Genomic DNA, 18,334 nt, shown 5'->3' with positions numbered 1-18,334 from the left:
CCCTAGGTCCTCAAAAAACTTCCCTAAAACAAAATTTCTCTAAAACTTCCCTAGATCACGTGACATCACGAAAAGGGGGGGAATGACGTCATTTTGGATCTCTGGCACGTTTAGAGGTTATCTCGTGCAAACTAAATTTTCCTTTCATTTGATGTATATACAAAGCATATGGAATTTTTGCTATTTTTTTGACAGACGTGCGTGAAAAATTCCAGTATGACAGCCAGGACACTTTTACATCTGGGCGATATGGCGAATAAACGGTGCGAAGGATTTTCGTAATCTGTCTGTCTCTCCCTAGCACATATGACATTACTCTTTCGTGCGCATTCTTTATTTTATAAATTTCTTATTTTTTTCAAAATAATAATCTATAATTTTCTATACTTTATTTTAAAATTATTTAATTTAAGATTACTAATTTATTGTTCTCTATAAAAAATATGGACAATTTCCTGTAAGACAATTGACAGATTACGTTACAATGTTTAATTTTGTGAAATTAAAATTTTGGTAACTTATAATTTTTTTTCAATAATATTAATCCTTTTATACAATAAAATATTGATTTCTTACATCTATATTATTATATAGAGAGTGACTTATATAGTATATAGAATATACAAACTGCTATTACTAGCTATTACTGTATTTCTTATCAAAAAATAAGTATTTTTCTTTTTAAAAATTTCCAGAAATGACATCTCATTTTTTCACTGTCAATACAGTGTATTTGCGACTCATTCTTTATTAAAAAATTTATATTAATTTATATGATATATAATTATATAATATTAATATTATATAAATTTATATAATATTATATATAATTTATATAAATTTATATAATATTATATATAATTTATATAAATTTATATAATATTATATATAATTTATATAAATTTATATAATTTGAAAAAATCTATATAAAGCACCCTGTATAAGATGATTTTTAATTGTATATCTGAATACATTTTGGTAGAAATTTAAAATATATATATTGTTTCACTCAGATTCTTTTTTTTTTTAAGTTATAAATTACAAAAATACTTGAAATGCTTATTTTTACTGCAATATGCATCATAGCATGATACATTCTGATCTATATAAATACTTAATGTGTTTATATTACTATTACAATTTTTCTTTATCAGTGACACAAGTCAGCTGACAATTTATAACTGATTGCTCATACCAACTTTGTTATTCAAAGTGATAAAATCTTTGTTGTAAAATGCTTCAGATCTACTACCAGAAGTATTTAGATGCACAATTAAGAATTATTCTAATTACATCATACATTACAAATAATTATTTACTACAGCTTAAATATATTTATGGCTTATTTACTACAGCTAGAATATATATATATATATATATATATATATATATATATGTGCTACATAAAATCTCCAAATATATTTATGAAATTGCAGTTTCTTCACGACTGTGCAATGCTGCAGACCCAAATTGCAAACACCACAATATAGGCAAATAAGAAGCCTAAGGAGGTCACAAATTTCTCTCAAACAGTCAGAGTTCCCTTTTCCAAATGTTCATGTCGAATCTGGAACTATACAACCTGCGAGACTATGGAAACACCTTGGTTTCACTATCATGGTAAACGAATAATTTACAAAGCTATTCATTTTCTTTGTGGAATCAAATAATAAGTTTTGTAGTTTTAACACAGTATATACATCTCATCTATTCCACTTATGTGTGAGAAAAAATAAAACGACTTAAGTTTAGCAATAACAGAAAAAAATATATAAAAATACTATTCTCTTATTTTTATATTCTTATTTCAAAACTGTTACTAATGATATTGGAAATAGAATTTGATCGCTATTAATATCTATGATAGGTCTCTTTTTTAAGTACTTTGAAATAAATAATTTAAAAAATTTTTTTAATTTTAGACATTTTTGTGTTTTATTACAGTTTAGCAGTGCCTCTATAGTTGGTGCTGCAATTTGGGAATATGAGCGTATCAGAAGCCAGACGTACAGAATAATTCATCGTTACAGACAGTTTCGAATTAATGTACGTATTAGTTAAAGAAATATATCAGCAGGTGATTTTTCATATTTTTTAATTGTATATACTATAATATATTGGTCAGCGAACAGGATGGAGGGGCGAAATGGAGACATGGTGGAGAAACTTAACGGAAGGACAGAAAATGTTTGTGCCTATATGTTTTGTAAATGTGGTCATATTCTTAGCTTGGCGAGTGCCGGCAATGCAAAAGTTGATGGTACGCTACTTTTGCGCCAATCCTGCCTCCAGTAAGTGATATTATCATTTCACAAACATTTTCTCGCTTCTGCCAGATGCTAGCATTACCCCAAACTTGTCAGAATCTGCAATTAAAAAAAAAAAAAAAAAAGAATGCAATTTATACTATTTGGCAAAGATTAAAATTTCTATTAAAAAATTATCTAGCATTGCATAAATTTATGAAATAATTGTGTATTTGCATAATATCCTCCATTCTTTTATTCTTTTTTTAAGAAGAAATATATCAAAATATATAATAGTGCAATATACAAATTTTATAAATGATTTAACATAATTTAAGAATTATGTTACATGACTGAACTTCATTCCGATGTTGTTTCACAAACATTTTGATGTAAAAGCAAAAACTTGCAACTTTATCTTTTTCTTTTTACAAATATTGATTGAAATAATTCTTGCTTCAGGTGCGACATACTGGCCTATGGTATTATCCACTTTCTCGCATTATTCCATATTCCATCTGGCTGCAAACATGTATGTGTTGCACAGCTTCAGCACGATAGCTGTGACAGCATTGGGGAAGGAGCAATTTTTAGCTTTGTATTTGTCGAGTGGAGTGATAGCCAGTTTTGCTAGTCACGTGTACAAAACTATGTTTGGCCTGCCAGGCCTTTCTTTAGGAGCGGTGAGCAGCTTTATTTTAAAAAAAACTTTATATTCCGAAAATTCTCAATTATTTTTGAAAGTACAAGTTTCATGCTTTAAAGAATATTTCTTCTTTTATGTCTTCTATTATATAAATAAGCTTTGTCTGACAAGTATTTTTCTATTTCAGTCAGGAGCAATTATGGGCGTTCTTGGATTTATCTGTATACAATATCCCGACATAAAACTCAGTATCATTTTTCTTCCTATGTTCACGTTTACAGCTGGTATGGTATGTATCCTCACTCTTTATATATATAGAAATTTTGATAAAATTTTGATTTGACATAAATATAAAAATAGTATTATTATATCGTGATATTATATTATATATTTTTCTAGTTGCATTATTTTTGTAATATTTTTTACTTAGGCAATCAAAGGAATAATAACTTTGGATGCTATTGGTTGCACCTTAGGATGGAAATATTTTGATCATGCTGCGCATTTAGGTGGTGCACTATTCGGAATGTAAGTTCAGTCATGTAATATAATTCTTGTGTTAAATTATGTTAAATTACTTATAAAATATTGCATTATTACACATATATTTTGGTATATTTCTTTAAAAAAAAAAAGAAGAATTAAAAATGGAGGATATTATGCAAATATACAATTATTTCATAAATTTATGCAATGCTAGATAATTTTTTAATAAAAATTTTAATCTTTGCCAAATATAAATTGCATTATAATTTCTTTTTTTTTAATTGCAGATTCTGGCAAGCTTGGGGTAATGCCAACATCTGGCAGAAGCGAGAACCACTTTTGACCTTCTGGCATAGATTCCGAGAACCTCGAAAATCACAATGATATTTTCCCTACTCTACATTTTTATTTATACTATATTCTATGCATAAATTGTAAAATTTTTATTATCTCGTAAGAACAAATTTGCCGAAAAATTTAGATATGCATTATATATTTTTATTTATATTCCGTTTTTACATGATAAAATTAATTTTATCAATCCTCAAAAAAGCAGTAAGATGTAGAAATTATATCAAAATAATTATGAGTGCAAAATTTTCATAGAAAAATGCGAATTTAAGTTCTTTTAATTCTTTTCTTAGAGAAAGTTTAGTATCATTTTAATTCACAATCATAAATCTCTTGTAAAAAAGTGTAATATAGATCGCAATATCTCAAAAATTCAATGTTTTTATAACAATGGAGTAAATATGGAACATACCTAACTTTTAAGATATTTTATGTGATGCTTGAAGTGATCCTCGATAAATGTAGCTATAAAGTAATAGCTATGATCATAACCGTCTTGAGATCTGAGAATAAGTGCTATCCCATTATCCTTGGCAGCATTTAGTAAATTCTCAGGTAATAGCTGACCTTGTTTCAGGAACTGATCCTCTTTGCCCTGTAAATGTTCAAACTTTTATTGTAGTGTGAGATTTTTCTTATGAAACATAAATAATATATACGAGAATATATATAAATATCATCAAATAAGACTGAAAAAATTTTGAAATTATTTAAATGACTAAGGAAATAAGATATAAATTAAGACTATAAATATAAATATGTAATTTTAATATCAAACCTGATCGATTAAAATATCCAAAGGTGGACCGTTATATTTTTTTGCTAGTTCTGTAGCATCCCATTCTTTCCATGCAACATTATCTTCCGGTTTTCCCAGATATCCTGAGAAAGCCTTCTTTCCCCATGGACACAAAATTGGATTACTTATAGGTGCGAAGGCTGAAACTGCTCTGTATTGTCCAGGGTTTTTAAGAGCACATATTAAAGCGCCATGTCCACCCATACTAAACAAGAAAAAAAAAAGGATACTTGAAAAACTTATATTCAAAAATATTCTGCAATAAATTATTATATTGTGTTTTATACCTATGGCCCATTATGGACTGCCTGTCTGATAAAGTTGGAAATTCTTTGTTGATCAAAGCCGGCAATTCTTTGGTAATATAGCTGTACATCCTGTAATTTTTCTTCCACGGTTTGCACGTTGCATCCACATAGAAACCTGCACCACTGCCAAAATCATAACTATCATCCTCCCCAGGAATATTCAGTCCTCTTGGACTTGTATCGGGTATAACAAGAAGTACCCCATAATTTGCAGCATGTTTCTGAGCTCCAGCTTTTTCACTGAAATTAGCCTCGGTACAACTGAGACCAGACAACCAGTAAATAACTGGTACAGGACCCTCTTCGGCCTGGGGTGGCAGATAGACAGCAAATTTCATCTTGCATCCTAATTCTGTGCTGTTGAATAATTACAGTAACATATTTCAATGAGTGGGAAGTATTTTGCAGGAATAAACTTCATTATTTCTTGTAATTTACATATATTATTTGTTAATTACTTGTAATAATTAATATACTATATTATAAAATATATATTATTTATAATAATATACTACAGTTTTTACATAAGTCGTATATTTTACCTGTTGTGTGAATACACTTTTTGCCATCCTCCAAAAATTTTATTACTTTGGACTTGTGTTAACTCGGACATCTGAAAATTATTGTTAAATCTTCAATAAACAATATATTCTTGAATATTCCTAGATTATACAAATATGTTATTTGCTACTGAAATATTTTTAGTGAATTATAAAAATGTTTACGTTTTAGATTTAAGGATGTGGGAGGATAAAGAAATAAGTGTTAGATTATATGTATTGAGGTTAGAATAGGTTATACACGAAGGTTAGATTAGGTCATATATGAAGGTTAACAGATAATTCGCCAATATTTTATAGAAAATTTTGTTATAAACTTTATTTTATTATATGTATAATTATATAACCTTATCTCTTTATATAATATAATCGAATTTTTATAGAAAAAGATTTTAGCAATATTATCAAAATTTAGTATGCACATATATTTGAAACAAGTTTGATTAAAATTATTTACATAAACGGAGTAAGAAGATAAATATATAAAGTTTTTTTTTAATTTTTAATAAACTTTCCTCTTATAGTATTTTCTAATCTCTTTGAAAACTTTTTCACGTACTTTATATCCGAAATATGCAGATGATACTTGTAGCTTCGTCCAAAATGCTCGCAAATTCGCGAGAGAGAAAGAGCTGGAGATGCAATATATCTTCAATATAAAAAACGTTACTTTAGACTTTGATCTTTCAGATTTTTATGTGCATATGCGTTTATATAACATGTACCATACATTTAATGTAATGCAACTTACTTGATATAATTCATCCTTTTTTTTTAATTAGAAATAACAAAAAAAGCTTTATGCTTTTCTTTTTATTGCATAAAAATTGCATGGATTAATTCTTCTATATTGCACAATCCTAATTATTTTATATCAACAGTACCATCATCACGATTTTTTTACTAATTGTTGCTTCTCTTGTATGCTGGAAGATCGCTTTGACAAAGCAATTTTTGCGGGACATAATTCCTGCTTTGCATTCTTCCTTAAAATGTTACTTGCTGCTGAAATAAAATTATAAAAATTAGTAATTATATAAATAAATTATAAAAATTAATTATCAAAAAATCAAAGAACAAAACATTTAAAAAATTACTTAAAATTCAGAATAAAAAAAAATATCTTTGTTATCACAATCAAATAATTTGATAATATAAAACAGAATTTGATAATATAAAAATTTCAAAAAATTTTTTAATAGATTATATTTAACATTAAAAAGTTTGAAGGCTCTATATACATTATGCTTAAAAAAATTTTTTTAAATATATATATATAATTAAATATATTATTTAAATATATTAAATATATTATGTTTTTTTAAATACATGTTTAAAAAAATTAAAAACTTTAAAAACAGAAACAGATAAAGATATTTAAATGATATTCTTAATTTACGTACGTTTCTCGAATTGGGGTTCTATCTTAACTATACTGCCGATACTCTCTCTCGACGATGGAAAGACACTCGTGCGACTCGTGCTCTTCGGAGGCTGATCCAACGAGCCTACAGAACTCCCACATGGACTCATGGCTGATCTGGTCGACGGTGGAAAGCACGGCAGCTCAATATTTTTGGCAATGAGTAATTTTTTCACGTACGCCTCAGCTTCCACATGACGAATCGTGAACTCCGCGATATCTTGCAGAGCTAGAGCGTTCTGTTCTTGAAGTTCGCGCAGTTCCGCCTCTTTCTGAAAAGCGAAATTCGAGACGGAATCGTCAAGGAATGCAATTTATCTGTCGGCAGATTTTTTCTTCCAACTGTCAACCTCTTACCTGCTGTAAAAGTACGATATCGTCTCCCTTAAGAACATACAGGTTTTGTATATCCTTCTGTGCTTTACGAAGGCTCTTATCAGCCCTAGATATCTTTCCTTCTTGCTCCGCCATCTGTTTCTCGATACCCGACAAGTATCGTTGCTTATTTTCCTCCTCCTCCTTCGTCTTCTCGATATCATCCAGCAATTGAGTGTAATCATTCTCTGCTTTCTGTCCAACAGAATTGCGTATTAATTATTTATACATAGTTTCTTGATGAATTGGAGAAGAAAGCTCCTACAACACGATAAGTAAACGCGAAATACCTGCAATTTATCGAACAATTGTTGCAACTGCTCTTGCTTCTGGTGCAACTTTTGCCGGGCATCGCGCATCTGCTCGTCGAGTCTCCTCTGTTCCATCCACTCGGGTGCGTCTTGATCTACCGCGGTTATATTGTCCCTGTACTTGTCGTTACACACGTTCACCACGCGTAACGTGTTCTCCATGCTGCGTATCTCCTGCTCGGTTCGTCCGATGGCCTCGTCCAGCTTGTCGCCTCGTTCCCGCAATAGATATCGTTCCTGGGCGCTTTGTATCTTCACGTACGCAGTGTTCATCGGCAACCCGTCCGGGGTAGACCCCAACGTGGCGAGACCGCTGTCGTATCGCGCTTGCAGCTGACGTATCCTGCTCTTTCTTTCGGTGATAGCTGTCCGCAGCTCCGAGCACTCATTGTTGGCGATCCTCTTTTGCACGACGAGCGCCTCCTTCTGCGCCGCAATTTCCGCCGCGCGTTCTTTAAGCGCCTGAAGAAAAAAATCAATATGTCATTGAAGAAATATTTAATCCCATCGCTAATATCAATGGCTTGATTTCGCAAATATACATTGATTCAAGTTAACAAAATCTTCTGTTTTTAGATCAACGTTCTTCTAATCATATATTAATAATATAAATTTTAATAAAATAATGAAATGAGGACTTACCGCTTCGAGATGAAGACGGTACTTTTCTAAATCGTAAACTTTATCGCTCACGTTCAATGTCATTCCCTCGAGCTGCGACACTCGAAGACGCATTATATTTTCCTCCACTTGTCTCTCCTCGTTCTGGGATTGCGCGATTTTCAATCGTTTCTCGCCTCCATCCAGCAGCAACAGTAGATCCTGCTTCTTGCTTCGTAGCCGTTCGAGTTCGTCGTTCTCGTTCGACAGGCAACTAGATATTTTCCTCATGTCATGCTAAGAGAAAAAAATAAGAAAAACATTCTCTTTGTGTGATTAAATTTTACTCAACACTAAATTTTCTTCAACTAGGTTTTGACATATTTTGTACTTTTTTAAAAATTAATTTTGAATTAATTTCGTATGTGTTATAAATTTATAAAAATGCCATATAAATTTATAAAAATCACACAAGTTTAAAACTTAAAAAAGTTTCTAATTAAAAGATTTTGGCAATTCTAATTCCCAATTATTTCTTCTAATAAAAGAAATAAAATACGTTAGTAAAGAGTGTCCATTTATTATATCAATCAAAATATTTTTCCACAATACTTTTTTTTATCATAAAAAAATGTATGTAAATGAAATTGTTCACCTCTAAAGTAGCGATCTGATTTTGCAGCAATTTAGAGGTGGCTGTTCTCTCGTTCAGTACAGCTTGCAGCTCCTCAATTTTCGTCTGCTTCTTCTCAGCTTCGCTCTTATCTCGCTCGTATCCCCTAATTCGCTCGAGTTTCATCTCGCACTTTTGCAGATTGAATTCCACTCGATAGAGAGCCTCCTTTCTCTCATTTAAAAGTTTCTTCTCCTTCGCAAGTAACCCAGCAAGCAGATCAATCTTCTTGTGCTCGCCCTGAGTCTCTACCTGCATCGTCCTTCTGTCGCTCTCTATTTTTACAATTCTTTTCGTTGCACTTAAAATCGCGACTTGCAGCCGATTCAATTCCTTGACAATCACGGATTTTCGTTTCTCATCATGCTAAAAGTAATAAATTGTAATAAATTATTATACACATCGCTATATTAAATATCTCAATTATCCTTCTTTTGATTTTTCGGGTCAATCTCTTTTTGCAACATATATACATACTTCGATCATCTTTTCCAAGCATTTCGTTCTCTCTTCAACGTTCAACTTCTGGCTCTCGATCTCCTCTAAAGTCGACATTAGATCATCGATCCGTTTCTTACAATTGTCCACTTTGATACATTTGTTCTCGATCTCAATCTTTTTGCGTTTCGCATTAGCTCGGATTTGTTGTATACGACGTGCCAGATCCCCTACTAATTTTCTCTGGGTATGAACCTGCCTCGATGATTATTAACAATTATTGTCCAATTATAAAGATAGGCCAAAATAATGAAGCAGTTTATTAATGTAATGATTAATGTAATAATTAAATAAAACTAAAAAAATATATATATTATAATTATTTATGATATAATTTATATATATATATATATAAGTTATAATATATTTTAATTATATATTATAATTTATGGGTCTATTCTATAAAAATGCTCTTTAAGCTCTTTACGCTGTATCTCTATAAGCTCTGTAGCACTGTAAAGCAAAAAAGAAAGAGCAAAGAGCGAAAAAAAGAAAGAGCTAAAGAGTTACAGAGCTACAAAGCTTATAGAGTTACAGAGCTACAAAGCTTATAGAGCGAAAATTTTCTTACATATACCACTTATAATATAATTTATATATATATATATATATGTATGTATTTATATATATATATATATATATATTTATGAAAAGTTTATAAAAAATATAATATATGAATTTCTTTTGTCTTCTCACCTCGATGGCGTAAATATTGATCTCTTCTGTAATTTTACGCTGTTCTTCTCGATTCGTGACAAGTTCCTTCTCCGATTGTTTAATCTGCTCCTCCAACTGCTTATTATTTACAATTTGGTCTTTCAAAAATTGCTCCACTTCCTCGAGATTGCTCTTCTTCTCTCTATCGATTTCACGCAATGTTTCGATTTCCTACGATTTATATATATGTATATATATATATATATATATATAAATCTGATATCTTCTATATTCTACGCAGAAATTTTTGAAAAAGGAAATTGTGCTCATAGATACCTTTAGGCTATTCTGTATATCATTGTCCCTCTGTCGCAGAACATTGACACTTTGCGTCCATTGATTTATCATCTGCCTGCGTTCTTTTAATGCTTCCATATACAATTTTGTTGTACGATCCAGGACGATTTCCATCTCTTGTACCTCGTCAACGGCCTTAACAATAGCTTGGCGATAAGTTTCAAGTTCTCCGCTAAGTTTCTGACGTTTTTGTTCTAATTCCTAAAAATAAAATAATCTTTGCACTATGTATTACTTTTGTTATACAATTGTGCAATTAGAATTTTTCAGCTTTTGTACAGAAAAATCTGACTGATGAAACTCTAGTTTTATCAAAAACATCATACTTTTATAATTTGTCAATTTCTAAATATGTAGTATTTCTTAATTATACAAACATTTTAAGATAAGAAGTGCTAAATAAGTTTAAATTTCAAAGCTCTTAAAAATAAATTTATAATATATAAATATTTTTATAAATATAATTGTATATAAATATATAAATTATATATATATAAATATATAAAAATAAATATATAATATATAAATGTACATATACTTATTAAGAAAGAGAGAAAGAATTTAAAAACTCTAAAGTAAGAAAATCACACAAATTTAAAACTTAAAAAAGTTTCTAATTAAAAGATTTTAATATTAAATTAAACTAAAAGATTTTAACCTCTCTGATTCATTCCCAACTATTCCTCTTTCTAAGATATAAGAAATAAATAACATACTAAAGTAAAGTGTCTATATTATATCAAATCAACTAAAATATTTTTCCACAATACTTTTTCTTTTACCATCCAAGTACATATAAGAGTATTAATAGCTATCTTTTCGATATCTTTATCTTAGATATGTATATATCATGCCCTTATATTACCTTGTACTTCTGTGCATCCTGCTTCATGTAGCTCTCTATCAGGTGATTATCCTCTGCCTTCTGCGCGAGCATTTCTTCACATTTTCGTAAATTATCCTCGTCGAAATGGACAGTTTGTTTCGCCTTAACTAAATTTCTCGTCGTCTTCAGTAGTTCTTTTTCCACATATAATACTCTGTGGTTCACATCTGCCCATTCCTTTTCAAGTTCGCGCGCCTCTTGACGTAGTGATGACTCTGTGTTGCCGCTGAGCCGATACAGATGATCCTCTGCCTCCATCTGAGCCGAATGTTCTGCGAGTAGCTTCTGATTGAATTCGTGCCGCGTGGCTATATCACTGGCATGTTTCTTTATCATCTTCAGCCGTTCCTCAAAGCTCTCCAGCTTTGCATTTAGAGAGATCTTGTGCTTAGTCTTTCTAGCAACCTGTAACAAATAATACAATTGTCTATAATGTTTTTACAGTGTTTATATAATTATTGTTCAATTAATCTTATAATTTAATTCAATTTAAATCATTACTGTGCATAATGTAATTATTTTCTATATTTTTTTCTATTTTTTAAAATCTTGTTTTTTTATCTCATTTCTTTGGTTTACTATATTATTTTATTTATGTAATTAAGTATCATAATAAATAACATTTAGGATATTAGTGATAGATACGATAATTATTCTTTGCTCTATAAATAATAAATATAAGAATCGTTAGTTATGATAAAAATCTTTAATTTCTATACCTTTTATTTTTAATTACACAAAATAATTTAGAAAATTATTTTTTAACAAAATCTTTGTTAATCAAAATTGATTTATCATTATTTCATAATCGTGTTTCACTTTTATCCAAGGACAACTGAAATATTCTATTCTAACAAATAGAAAAGAATAGCAATTGAATTTATTTATTTTATTATTAAAATATTATTAAAATATTACTAAAATATTATTAAAATCGAGGGAAATTATATAAAATGTCTCAGATTCTCCGTCACATCTTTACCTCTTCCTCCAGACGTTTGTTCTCTTCATTAGCAACAGGAATTCGAAAGCCATCCTGCCATCCCAGCTGGCTCAGGATCACGTCTATATCCTCGGTCGCCATGTATCAAAATATTGTTGCTGCTATCTCGCTAATTATTCATAACAATTCATTGACAGTGTCATAATAACATATCATGCTCGATACAGAGACATTTGTATTCTGTCACTATAGTAACCGACAGAATAGCCAATATAATAGAATAAATACGCCAATTTACTAGAATATTCATCTGTCTAGAAAATGTCATCGCTCTGAAAAAAGAAAATAAAAATAAAACATTAAATAATATTAAATAATTAATATTAAAATATATATAATATTAATAATATAATAATAAAACAATATATGGATTAATTAATAAAAGTCTTTGAAAATAATATGTATATTTTAATTATATAAAAAATTATACATTATTAAAATGAATTATGTAGATTAGGTTAGGTTGTATTATTTTCTTCTTGCATTAAAATAAAAAACCTTTTTAGTTAAAAAACTTTACTTTAAAATAATTATTCTATAAAAACGAAAATAAAATAAAATATCCAACTCGAACTTTTTATAATTCTTGTACAAAAAAAACTCACATATGTTAGGTGGCTTTTCATACTCACACTCGACTCATTTTTAGCGTCAAAATCAAAAAACGTCACGAGACACGTGACCAAAAATAAAGATACCAATTCGCCAATTTGATCACGTGACGCTAACATCCGGCCAATCATCACCCGGCTTCTCGACAAGCATAGTCACGCGAATTGTAGATGGTATTTCAAGTGAAATAATTCGGAACTAGCACTATATATCACAGAAATTCACTAACAGTTCTGCCACATCACGAGACGTAAATTTCCTTAATTCGTATAGTAAATTGTTTTCCGATAATCGCGATCGCGTTTAGAAAAGGACGGAGCGTTTCGTGTCACTATTTTCTCGATCAAACGGGTCAAACGTCAGCGCGCGCACCTTCTCGCTCGAATCTTGCTGCGTGAATGACGACGACGCTGTGGAATGCGGCATGCGGCGCGCAGGTTTGGCTGAAGCCGGGGAAGCGGGAAGGGGAACCGCGAGAGTGGGGGGGAGGAGTGGGAGAGGGTGCTGGGAGCGGAGTGGGGGAAGCGGAGAGGGGAGAAGGAGAATCGGAGAATGGAATGTGGCGCGGTGGAAGGGGACGGCGTAAGGTCACTTGAACGATTGCGGTCACGGCGTCACGTCACAGGCACAGCTAGCGCGCTGGCATATTATTATTTAACTACATATGTTAATCATTTTGATCAATTGAGTGTGTGCGTTCAAATCTTATTATAATCGTTTAATTTGTGTGTACGCGATGTCCAATAAAAAGCTTTCGTTTTTAGATTTGAAAATATTGCTAGTTAAAGTTACTAAAAAGCAAGCTCTTCCATTGGATGTTAAATAATTTACTGAAGTGAGCTGCTAACAATAAAAAGATGACTCGAATGGAAATTAACGCGAATTTAGAATATATTTATAACAATATATAGAATATATTTATAACAATTTGAAGTTATTGTGATTATTTGCGATGTAAAAATCTTTTTCCAGTTTTATTTCTCTATCTCTAATTTTTTATTTTTATACCAATGGCGGCAGCCAATCAGAAACAACCTGTTGTCTGGTGATTCGCCGGCTGATTGGTCCGCGGTCCTAGGGACTCGGCGCTATCTGCAACGTCATTTGACATCTCGACGAGTAAAAACTCTCGCACTCTCGATGGACGACGGTGTGCATAGCCGATATATATCGCACCCTTTCCAGGATCCTCGCATAATACGTGTCCGTCCGTCTCCGGTGTTTCTGCTAGCGGCAACGCGGTAACATATTACGAAATCCTATGGGGATTATCACCCGTCATCGTCGTCGTCGTGTCACGCTGGTGGGATCCTACGTTTGTGCGTTCGCGTAAAAGGGCGCCCGGCCGGTCGGCGCGCCTTTTTCCCCGTTCGGAAGATAAATAAACATGCGTCGGGAACAACTGTTACTCCACTTTCTGGCGTTTAGCCTTCTGCTCACCTCGCTGGTCCATGCCGACGAGCATAATCACGTTGTGAGTATATATCTCTCCTCCTTCGGTTGTCCGGATTGTCATTCGAGTGTTTGACGTTTCCTGGTGTTTGACAGTTAAAGTGAAGACCATCGCCAAATGTTCTTCTGCATTCCACTTCTCCCTCTCTTTTTCTCTTATAAATGTCATGTTCTTACTCCATACCATGTCCAATTGACCAATCAGTATTCCAGCTCGATATAAACTTCTTACAACTAGCCATGTTGTATCTTTTATTCTTCTTTCTTTGTGGAATGTGGATCATGTGGTCATGGCTCAATTTGTACGATTATGGATTTTTATTGTGATCTTATCTGTTTCCTAGTACGAGGACGGCGACGAGGTTGTCTTATGGATGAGCACTGTGGGGCCGTATCACAATCGTCAGGAGACGTACTCTTATTACTCCCTACCCTTTTGTACAGGCACGAAGAATGTCATTAATCACTATCACGAGACCCTGTCGGAGGCTCTACAGGGCATCGAGTTGAAGTTCAGTGGCTTAGATATCGAATTCAAAGGTAACGATGTGTTTACAAAGAGTACATAAATGTATAAAATCTGTTTGCATAACAGCATTCGATCAGAGATGCCTTGGATGCCTAAGAATTTTAAACTTTTTTTTTATTTCAGAGGATATCTCGAAAACAGAATACTGCCAGATAAGTCTGAATGAAGAAAGCCAGAAAGCATTTGTATATGCAATAAAAAATCAGTATTGGTATCAAATGTATATCGATGATTTGCCAATATGGGGTAATTTAAAGATTTCTTCTTTTATACATATGATATATATCGAGATAATAGAATTAGACATTTGAAAGAAACTCTTGTATTGCAGGTGTTGTAGGAGAATTGGAAAACAATGACGGGGTTGCGGTATCGGATTCCTATTATATCTGGACGCATAAAAAATTTGACATTGGATACAATGGTAAGCAGATAGTAGATGTTAATCTCACCAGCGAAAACAAGATGAAGCTGGTGCAGGGTGCACGTATACCTTTCAGCTATGAAGTCAATTGGAAGAAGAGTAATATCAAATTTGAGGATAGATTCGATAAGTATCTGGATCCCAACTTCTTTCAGCATAGAGTAAGTCTTATTAAATACAGCAGAGATTCTTACTACCTTAAATAATGGAAAAGACAAAGTTATAAAGAGAAGACAAAGTTATACTCTTCATATAAAAATTACGAATTATTTCTTTCAGATACATTGGTTTAGTATCTTCAATAGTTTCATGATGGTGATCTTCCTCGTCGGGCTCGTGTCAATGATTCTGATGCGCACCTTGAGAAAGGATTACGCCCGATACAGCAGGGACGAAGAGATGGACGATATGGAGAGGGATTTGGGCGACGAATACGGCTGGAAACAGGTTCATGGAGACGTTTTCAGGCCTGCGAGTCACGCTATGCTCTTCTCAGCTCTTATAGGTGCAGGCTACCAGGTGGGTATTCACTTCACTTTTATGGACCTTGTCAGGTAGAAGAATATAAAATTGCAAGTAGCTCTTTATCCAATCGTTTATATACAGGTCACAGTGGTTGTGCTGAGCGTAATTATCTTCGCTATCCTGGGGGAGCTGTACACAGAGCGCGGATCGATGCTGTCGACGGCGATATTTGTGTACGCCGCCACGTCGCCCATCAACGGTTACGCGGGCGGCGGATTATATGCACGAATGGGCGGACGCGTGTGGATTAAACAGATGGTCCTCAGCGCTTTCATGTTGCCGCTCATGGTCTGCGGCACCGCTTTCTTCATCAACTTTATCGCCATGTATTACCACGCCAGCAGAGCGATACCTTTCGGATCCATGGTTCGTTCATCATTAAATTCGATAAATTTACATACACAAGTCATTACGTTGATATATATAGGATCAGTTTTTTAAATATTATCATATAAAATTAGATTTTTTAAAATTATTTTGATAATTATGAGTGAAAGTTATTTGTTTGTAGATTTAAAAAATTTTAATTATATTTTTGGGTATGCAGTGGTTTTATTATCTTTTATTTTTAATATTTTTTTATAAATGTTTTAGTGAATTAAATAGATAGATTTTTATTGAAGATGAATCGAAGTTAATCTGAGTTTAATATTGAGTATTTAGAGGAGAATTTACATAAATTTTTTAGCAGAATATATAATTATTTTTTTGGATAAATAAGTGTAATAATAAGTGTAATTTACGAATTTACTACATTTGCTTTTTATTTATTAGATTTGTGTCTATATTATTTATTTTTGTATCAATTAATTTGATTTGTTCAGTAATTATTTTTATATGAGGTACATTACATTGCATGATATTAACGATTACATTATATTTATATTGGAAAATTATTTTAATTTCAATAAATGTATTTTTTATTTTTGGGTTATTTATGATAATTTCTAATAATAATTCTAATAATAATTTAGTTTATAAAAATTAATAAGACAAAAAGGAAAGATTTTAAGACTCAATAATTTAAGGTTTAATAAATTAACAGAAAATTTTTAATTTTTTTTATATATTTTCAAAACAAACAATCAAGATTATTAATTTAAATTTTATTTAGATTATAGAGAAAGTTATATTTTGTGTGCAGGTCGCAGTGACGTGTATCTGCATATTTGTGATATTACCACTGACACTGGTAGGTACGATTTTAGGGCGAAATCTTGCCGGAACGCCGGACGCTCCGTGTCGTGTGAACGCGGTGCCTCGACCGATACCCGAGAAGAAATGGTTTATGGAACCTTTGGTGATCATAATGCTCGGCGGAATCTTACCCTTTGGTTCGATATTTATTGAAATGTATGCTCTTTTTATATATATATATATATATTGATATCTTCAATTATTCGTCTAAATTAAGTTCTCTCGCTGACCTTGTGATATTTTCAGGTACTTTATTTTTACCTCATTCTGGGCATACAAGATTTACTATGTTTACGGCTTTATGTTATTAGTATTCGTTATTCTCATGATAGTGACTGTGTGCGTCACTATCGTATGTACATATTTTTTGCTAAATGCCGAAGACTATCGATGGTAAGAATCTTCTTTCTTTTTTTCTCTTTTCCCAAATATATGTATATTGTGCGTACAATGCAGATATCTTTTGCAGGCAGTGGACGAGTTTTCTTGCAGCGGCTTCGACGGCCAGTTATGTCTACATTTATTCCTTTTACTACTTTTTCTTCAAAACCAAGTGAGTAGATACAACATTTTACAACTTCTCATCGATTAAAGTCTTCGCAATCGTTTAATGACGATTTTATTTTGGTAGAATGTACGGTCTCTTCCAAACGGCGTTTTATTTCGGATACATGGCGTTGTTCAGCTTGGCACTGGGTATCATGTGCGGAACAGTCGGATACATCGGTACTAACGCATTCGTCCGGAAGATATATTCCACGGTCAAGATAGACTAAAAAAGAAAAAAGAATACATCGCTGAATATATAGTATACTATCGTTCACATCGTCATTCGAACGATGTGATTCCCGTGCAGCGTATGATGCTCACGATGATTCTCGACGAAATGAAGTACACACACTTCTTCATCTGTCCCGAAGCAGCCCATCAAATAACTTGAGAATGCGATTCTTTTTCTATCTTTTTTTCTTTTGTCAAACTTCAGTTTTTAATTCGCTTCAGTTAATGAAATTGACATTATCGAACGATGCGTGCCCTTCTGTTATTTTTCATTCTTCCAACAAATCCTCGCATCACGTATCTATATATCCCTGACTTTATATCGCCTACTCAAACGATGTCTTCGCGTCTCGGTTCGTTTAATTTCTTTCCTTCACAATCGCTGTATTCGAATGCAAGTAAAGATGCGCTGTAAACGGATCCTACTGTACTACTAATACGCGCGCACGTGTGGCAAATGTGCAGTCATCTGTCAATAATAAAATAATAATTGTAAGTGTGTTAGTCGAATCCCATACGTGAGTCGTGAGTAATTATACGAATGAAAATTCCGCAATCGTGCAAAAATTTAATGTTATCGTTATACATATATATATATTTTTTTTGTTAAATTATATATCGACAGATAAATTGTAC

The 18,334-nt window shown here is 32.1% G+C and overlaps 4 protein-coding genes across 7 annotated transcripts; 2 read left to right on the top strand and 2 right to left on the bottom strand.

Moving 5' to 3' along the window:
- Nucleotides 1–74: 74 nt before the first annotated feature.
- Nucleotides 75–4,148, top strand: Rho-7 (rhomboid family intramembrane serine protease rho-7). Its single transcript, XM_083039053.1, has 8 exons — nt 75–263; nt 1,437–1,620; nt 1,945–2,046; nt 2,126–2,291; nt 2,709–2,929; nt 3,080–3,181; nt 3,323–3,420; nt 3,666–4,148. The coding sequence occupies exons 1-8, from the start codon at nt 217–219 to the stop codon at nt 3,760–3,762; spliced, it is 1,017 nt and encodes a 338-aa protein (XP_082895179.1). The 5' UTR covers nt 75–216; the 3' UTR covers nt 3,763–4,148.
- LOC145936655 (S-formylglutathione hydrolase-like) lies at nt 2,082–6,039 on the bottom strand. 2 transcript variants are annotated; one of them, XM_083039056.1, is made up of 6 exons: nt 5,956–6,039; nt 5,379–5,449; nt 4,816–5,193; nt 4,508–4,733; nt 4,147–4,324; nt 2,082–2,366 (listed from the first exon to the last, which is right to left on the bottom strand). In XM_083039056.1, the coding sequence occupies exons 2-6, from the start codon at nt 5,447–5,449 to the stop codon at nt 2,305–2,307; spliced, it is 915 nt and encodes a 304-aa protein (XP_082895182.1). In that variant the 5' UTR covers nt 5,956–6,039; the 3' UTR covers nt 2,082–2,304. The 2 variants fall into 2 exon arrangements, with proteins under 2 accessions (XP_082895182.1, XP_082895180.1); XM_083039054.1 differs by lacking the exon at nt 5,956–6,039 and adding an exon at nt 5,562–5,663.
- Nucleotides 5,956–13,196, bottom strand: LOC145936652 (coiled-coil domain-containing protein 39-like). 3 transcript variants are annotated; one of them, XM_083039046.1, is made up of 13 exons: nt 12,785–13,196; nt 12,159–12,451; nt 11,156–11,581; nt 10,270–10,491; nt 9,973–10,164; nt 9,256–9,471; nt 8,761–9,144; nt 8,148–8,402; nt 7,485–7,967; nt 7,177–7,389; nt 6,800–7,091; nt 6,148–6,401; nt 5,956–6,045 (listed from the first exon to the last, which is right to left on the bottom strand). In XM_083039046.1, the coding sequence occupies exons 2-12, from the start codon at nt 12,258–12,260 to the stop codon at nt 6,286–6,288; spliced, it is 2,901 nt and encodes a 966-aa protein (XP_082895172.1). In that variant the 5' UTR covers nt 12,261–12,451; nt 12,785–13,196; the 3' UTR covers nt 5,956–6,045; nt 6,148–6,285. The 3 variants fall into 3 exon arrangements, with proteins under 3 accessions (XP_082895172.1, XP_082895170.1, XP_082895173.1); XM_083039044.1 differs by having other exon boundaries at nt 12,812–13,196; XM_083039047.1 differs by having other exon boundaries at nt 6,148–6,398; nt 12,812–13,196.
- A 725-nt stretch (nt 13,197–13,921) lies between these two features.
- Tm9sf3 (transmembrane 9 superfamily protein member 3) lies at nt 13,922–17,943 on the top strand. The gene is made up of 10 exons (XM_083038019.1): nt 13,922–14,265; nt 14,588–14,783; nt 14,896–15,018; nt 15,104–15,357; nt 15,476–15,715; nt 15,803–16,087; nt 16,866–17,074; nt 17,165–17,311; nt 17,388–17,471; nt 17,550–17,943. Exons 1-10 carry the CDS (start codon nt 14,179–14,181, stop codon nt 17,692–17,694), a joined length of 1,770 nt encoding a protein of 589 aa, XP_082894145.1. The 5' UTR covers nt 13,922–14,178; the 3' UTR covers nt 17,695–17,943.
- The last annotated feature ends 391 nt before the right edge of the window (nt 17,944–18,334 follow it).

Source organism: Prenolepis imparis, unplaced genomic scaffold (genome assembly GCF_030444845.1).
Source record: "Prenolepis imparis isolate NDT839.2.m4 unplaced genomic scaffold, iyPreImpa1.0 SCAF_5, whole genome shotgun sequence".
NCBI lineage: Eukaryota > Metazoa > Arthropoda > Insecta > Hymenoptera > Formicidae > Prenolepis > Prenolepis imparis.
Note: the sequence above shows the minus strand (reverse complement) of the source record. Positions and strands in the feature narration are given on the sequence as shown.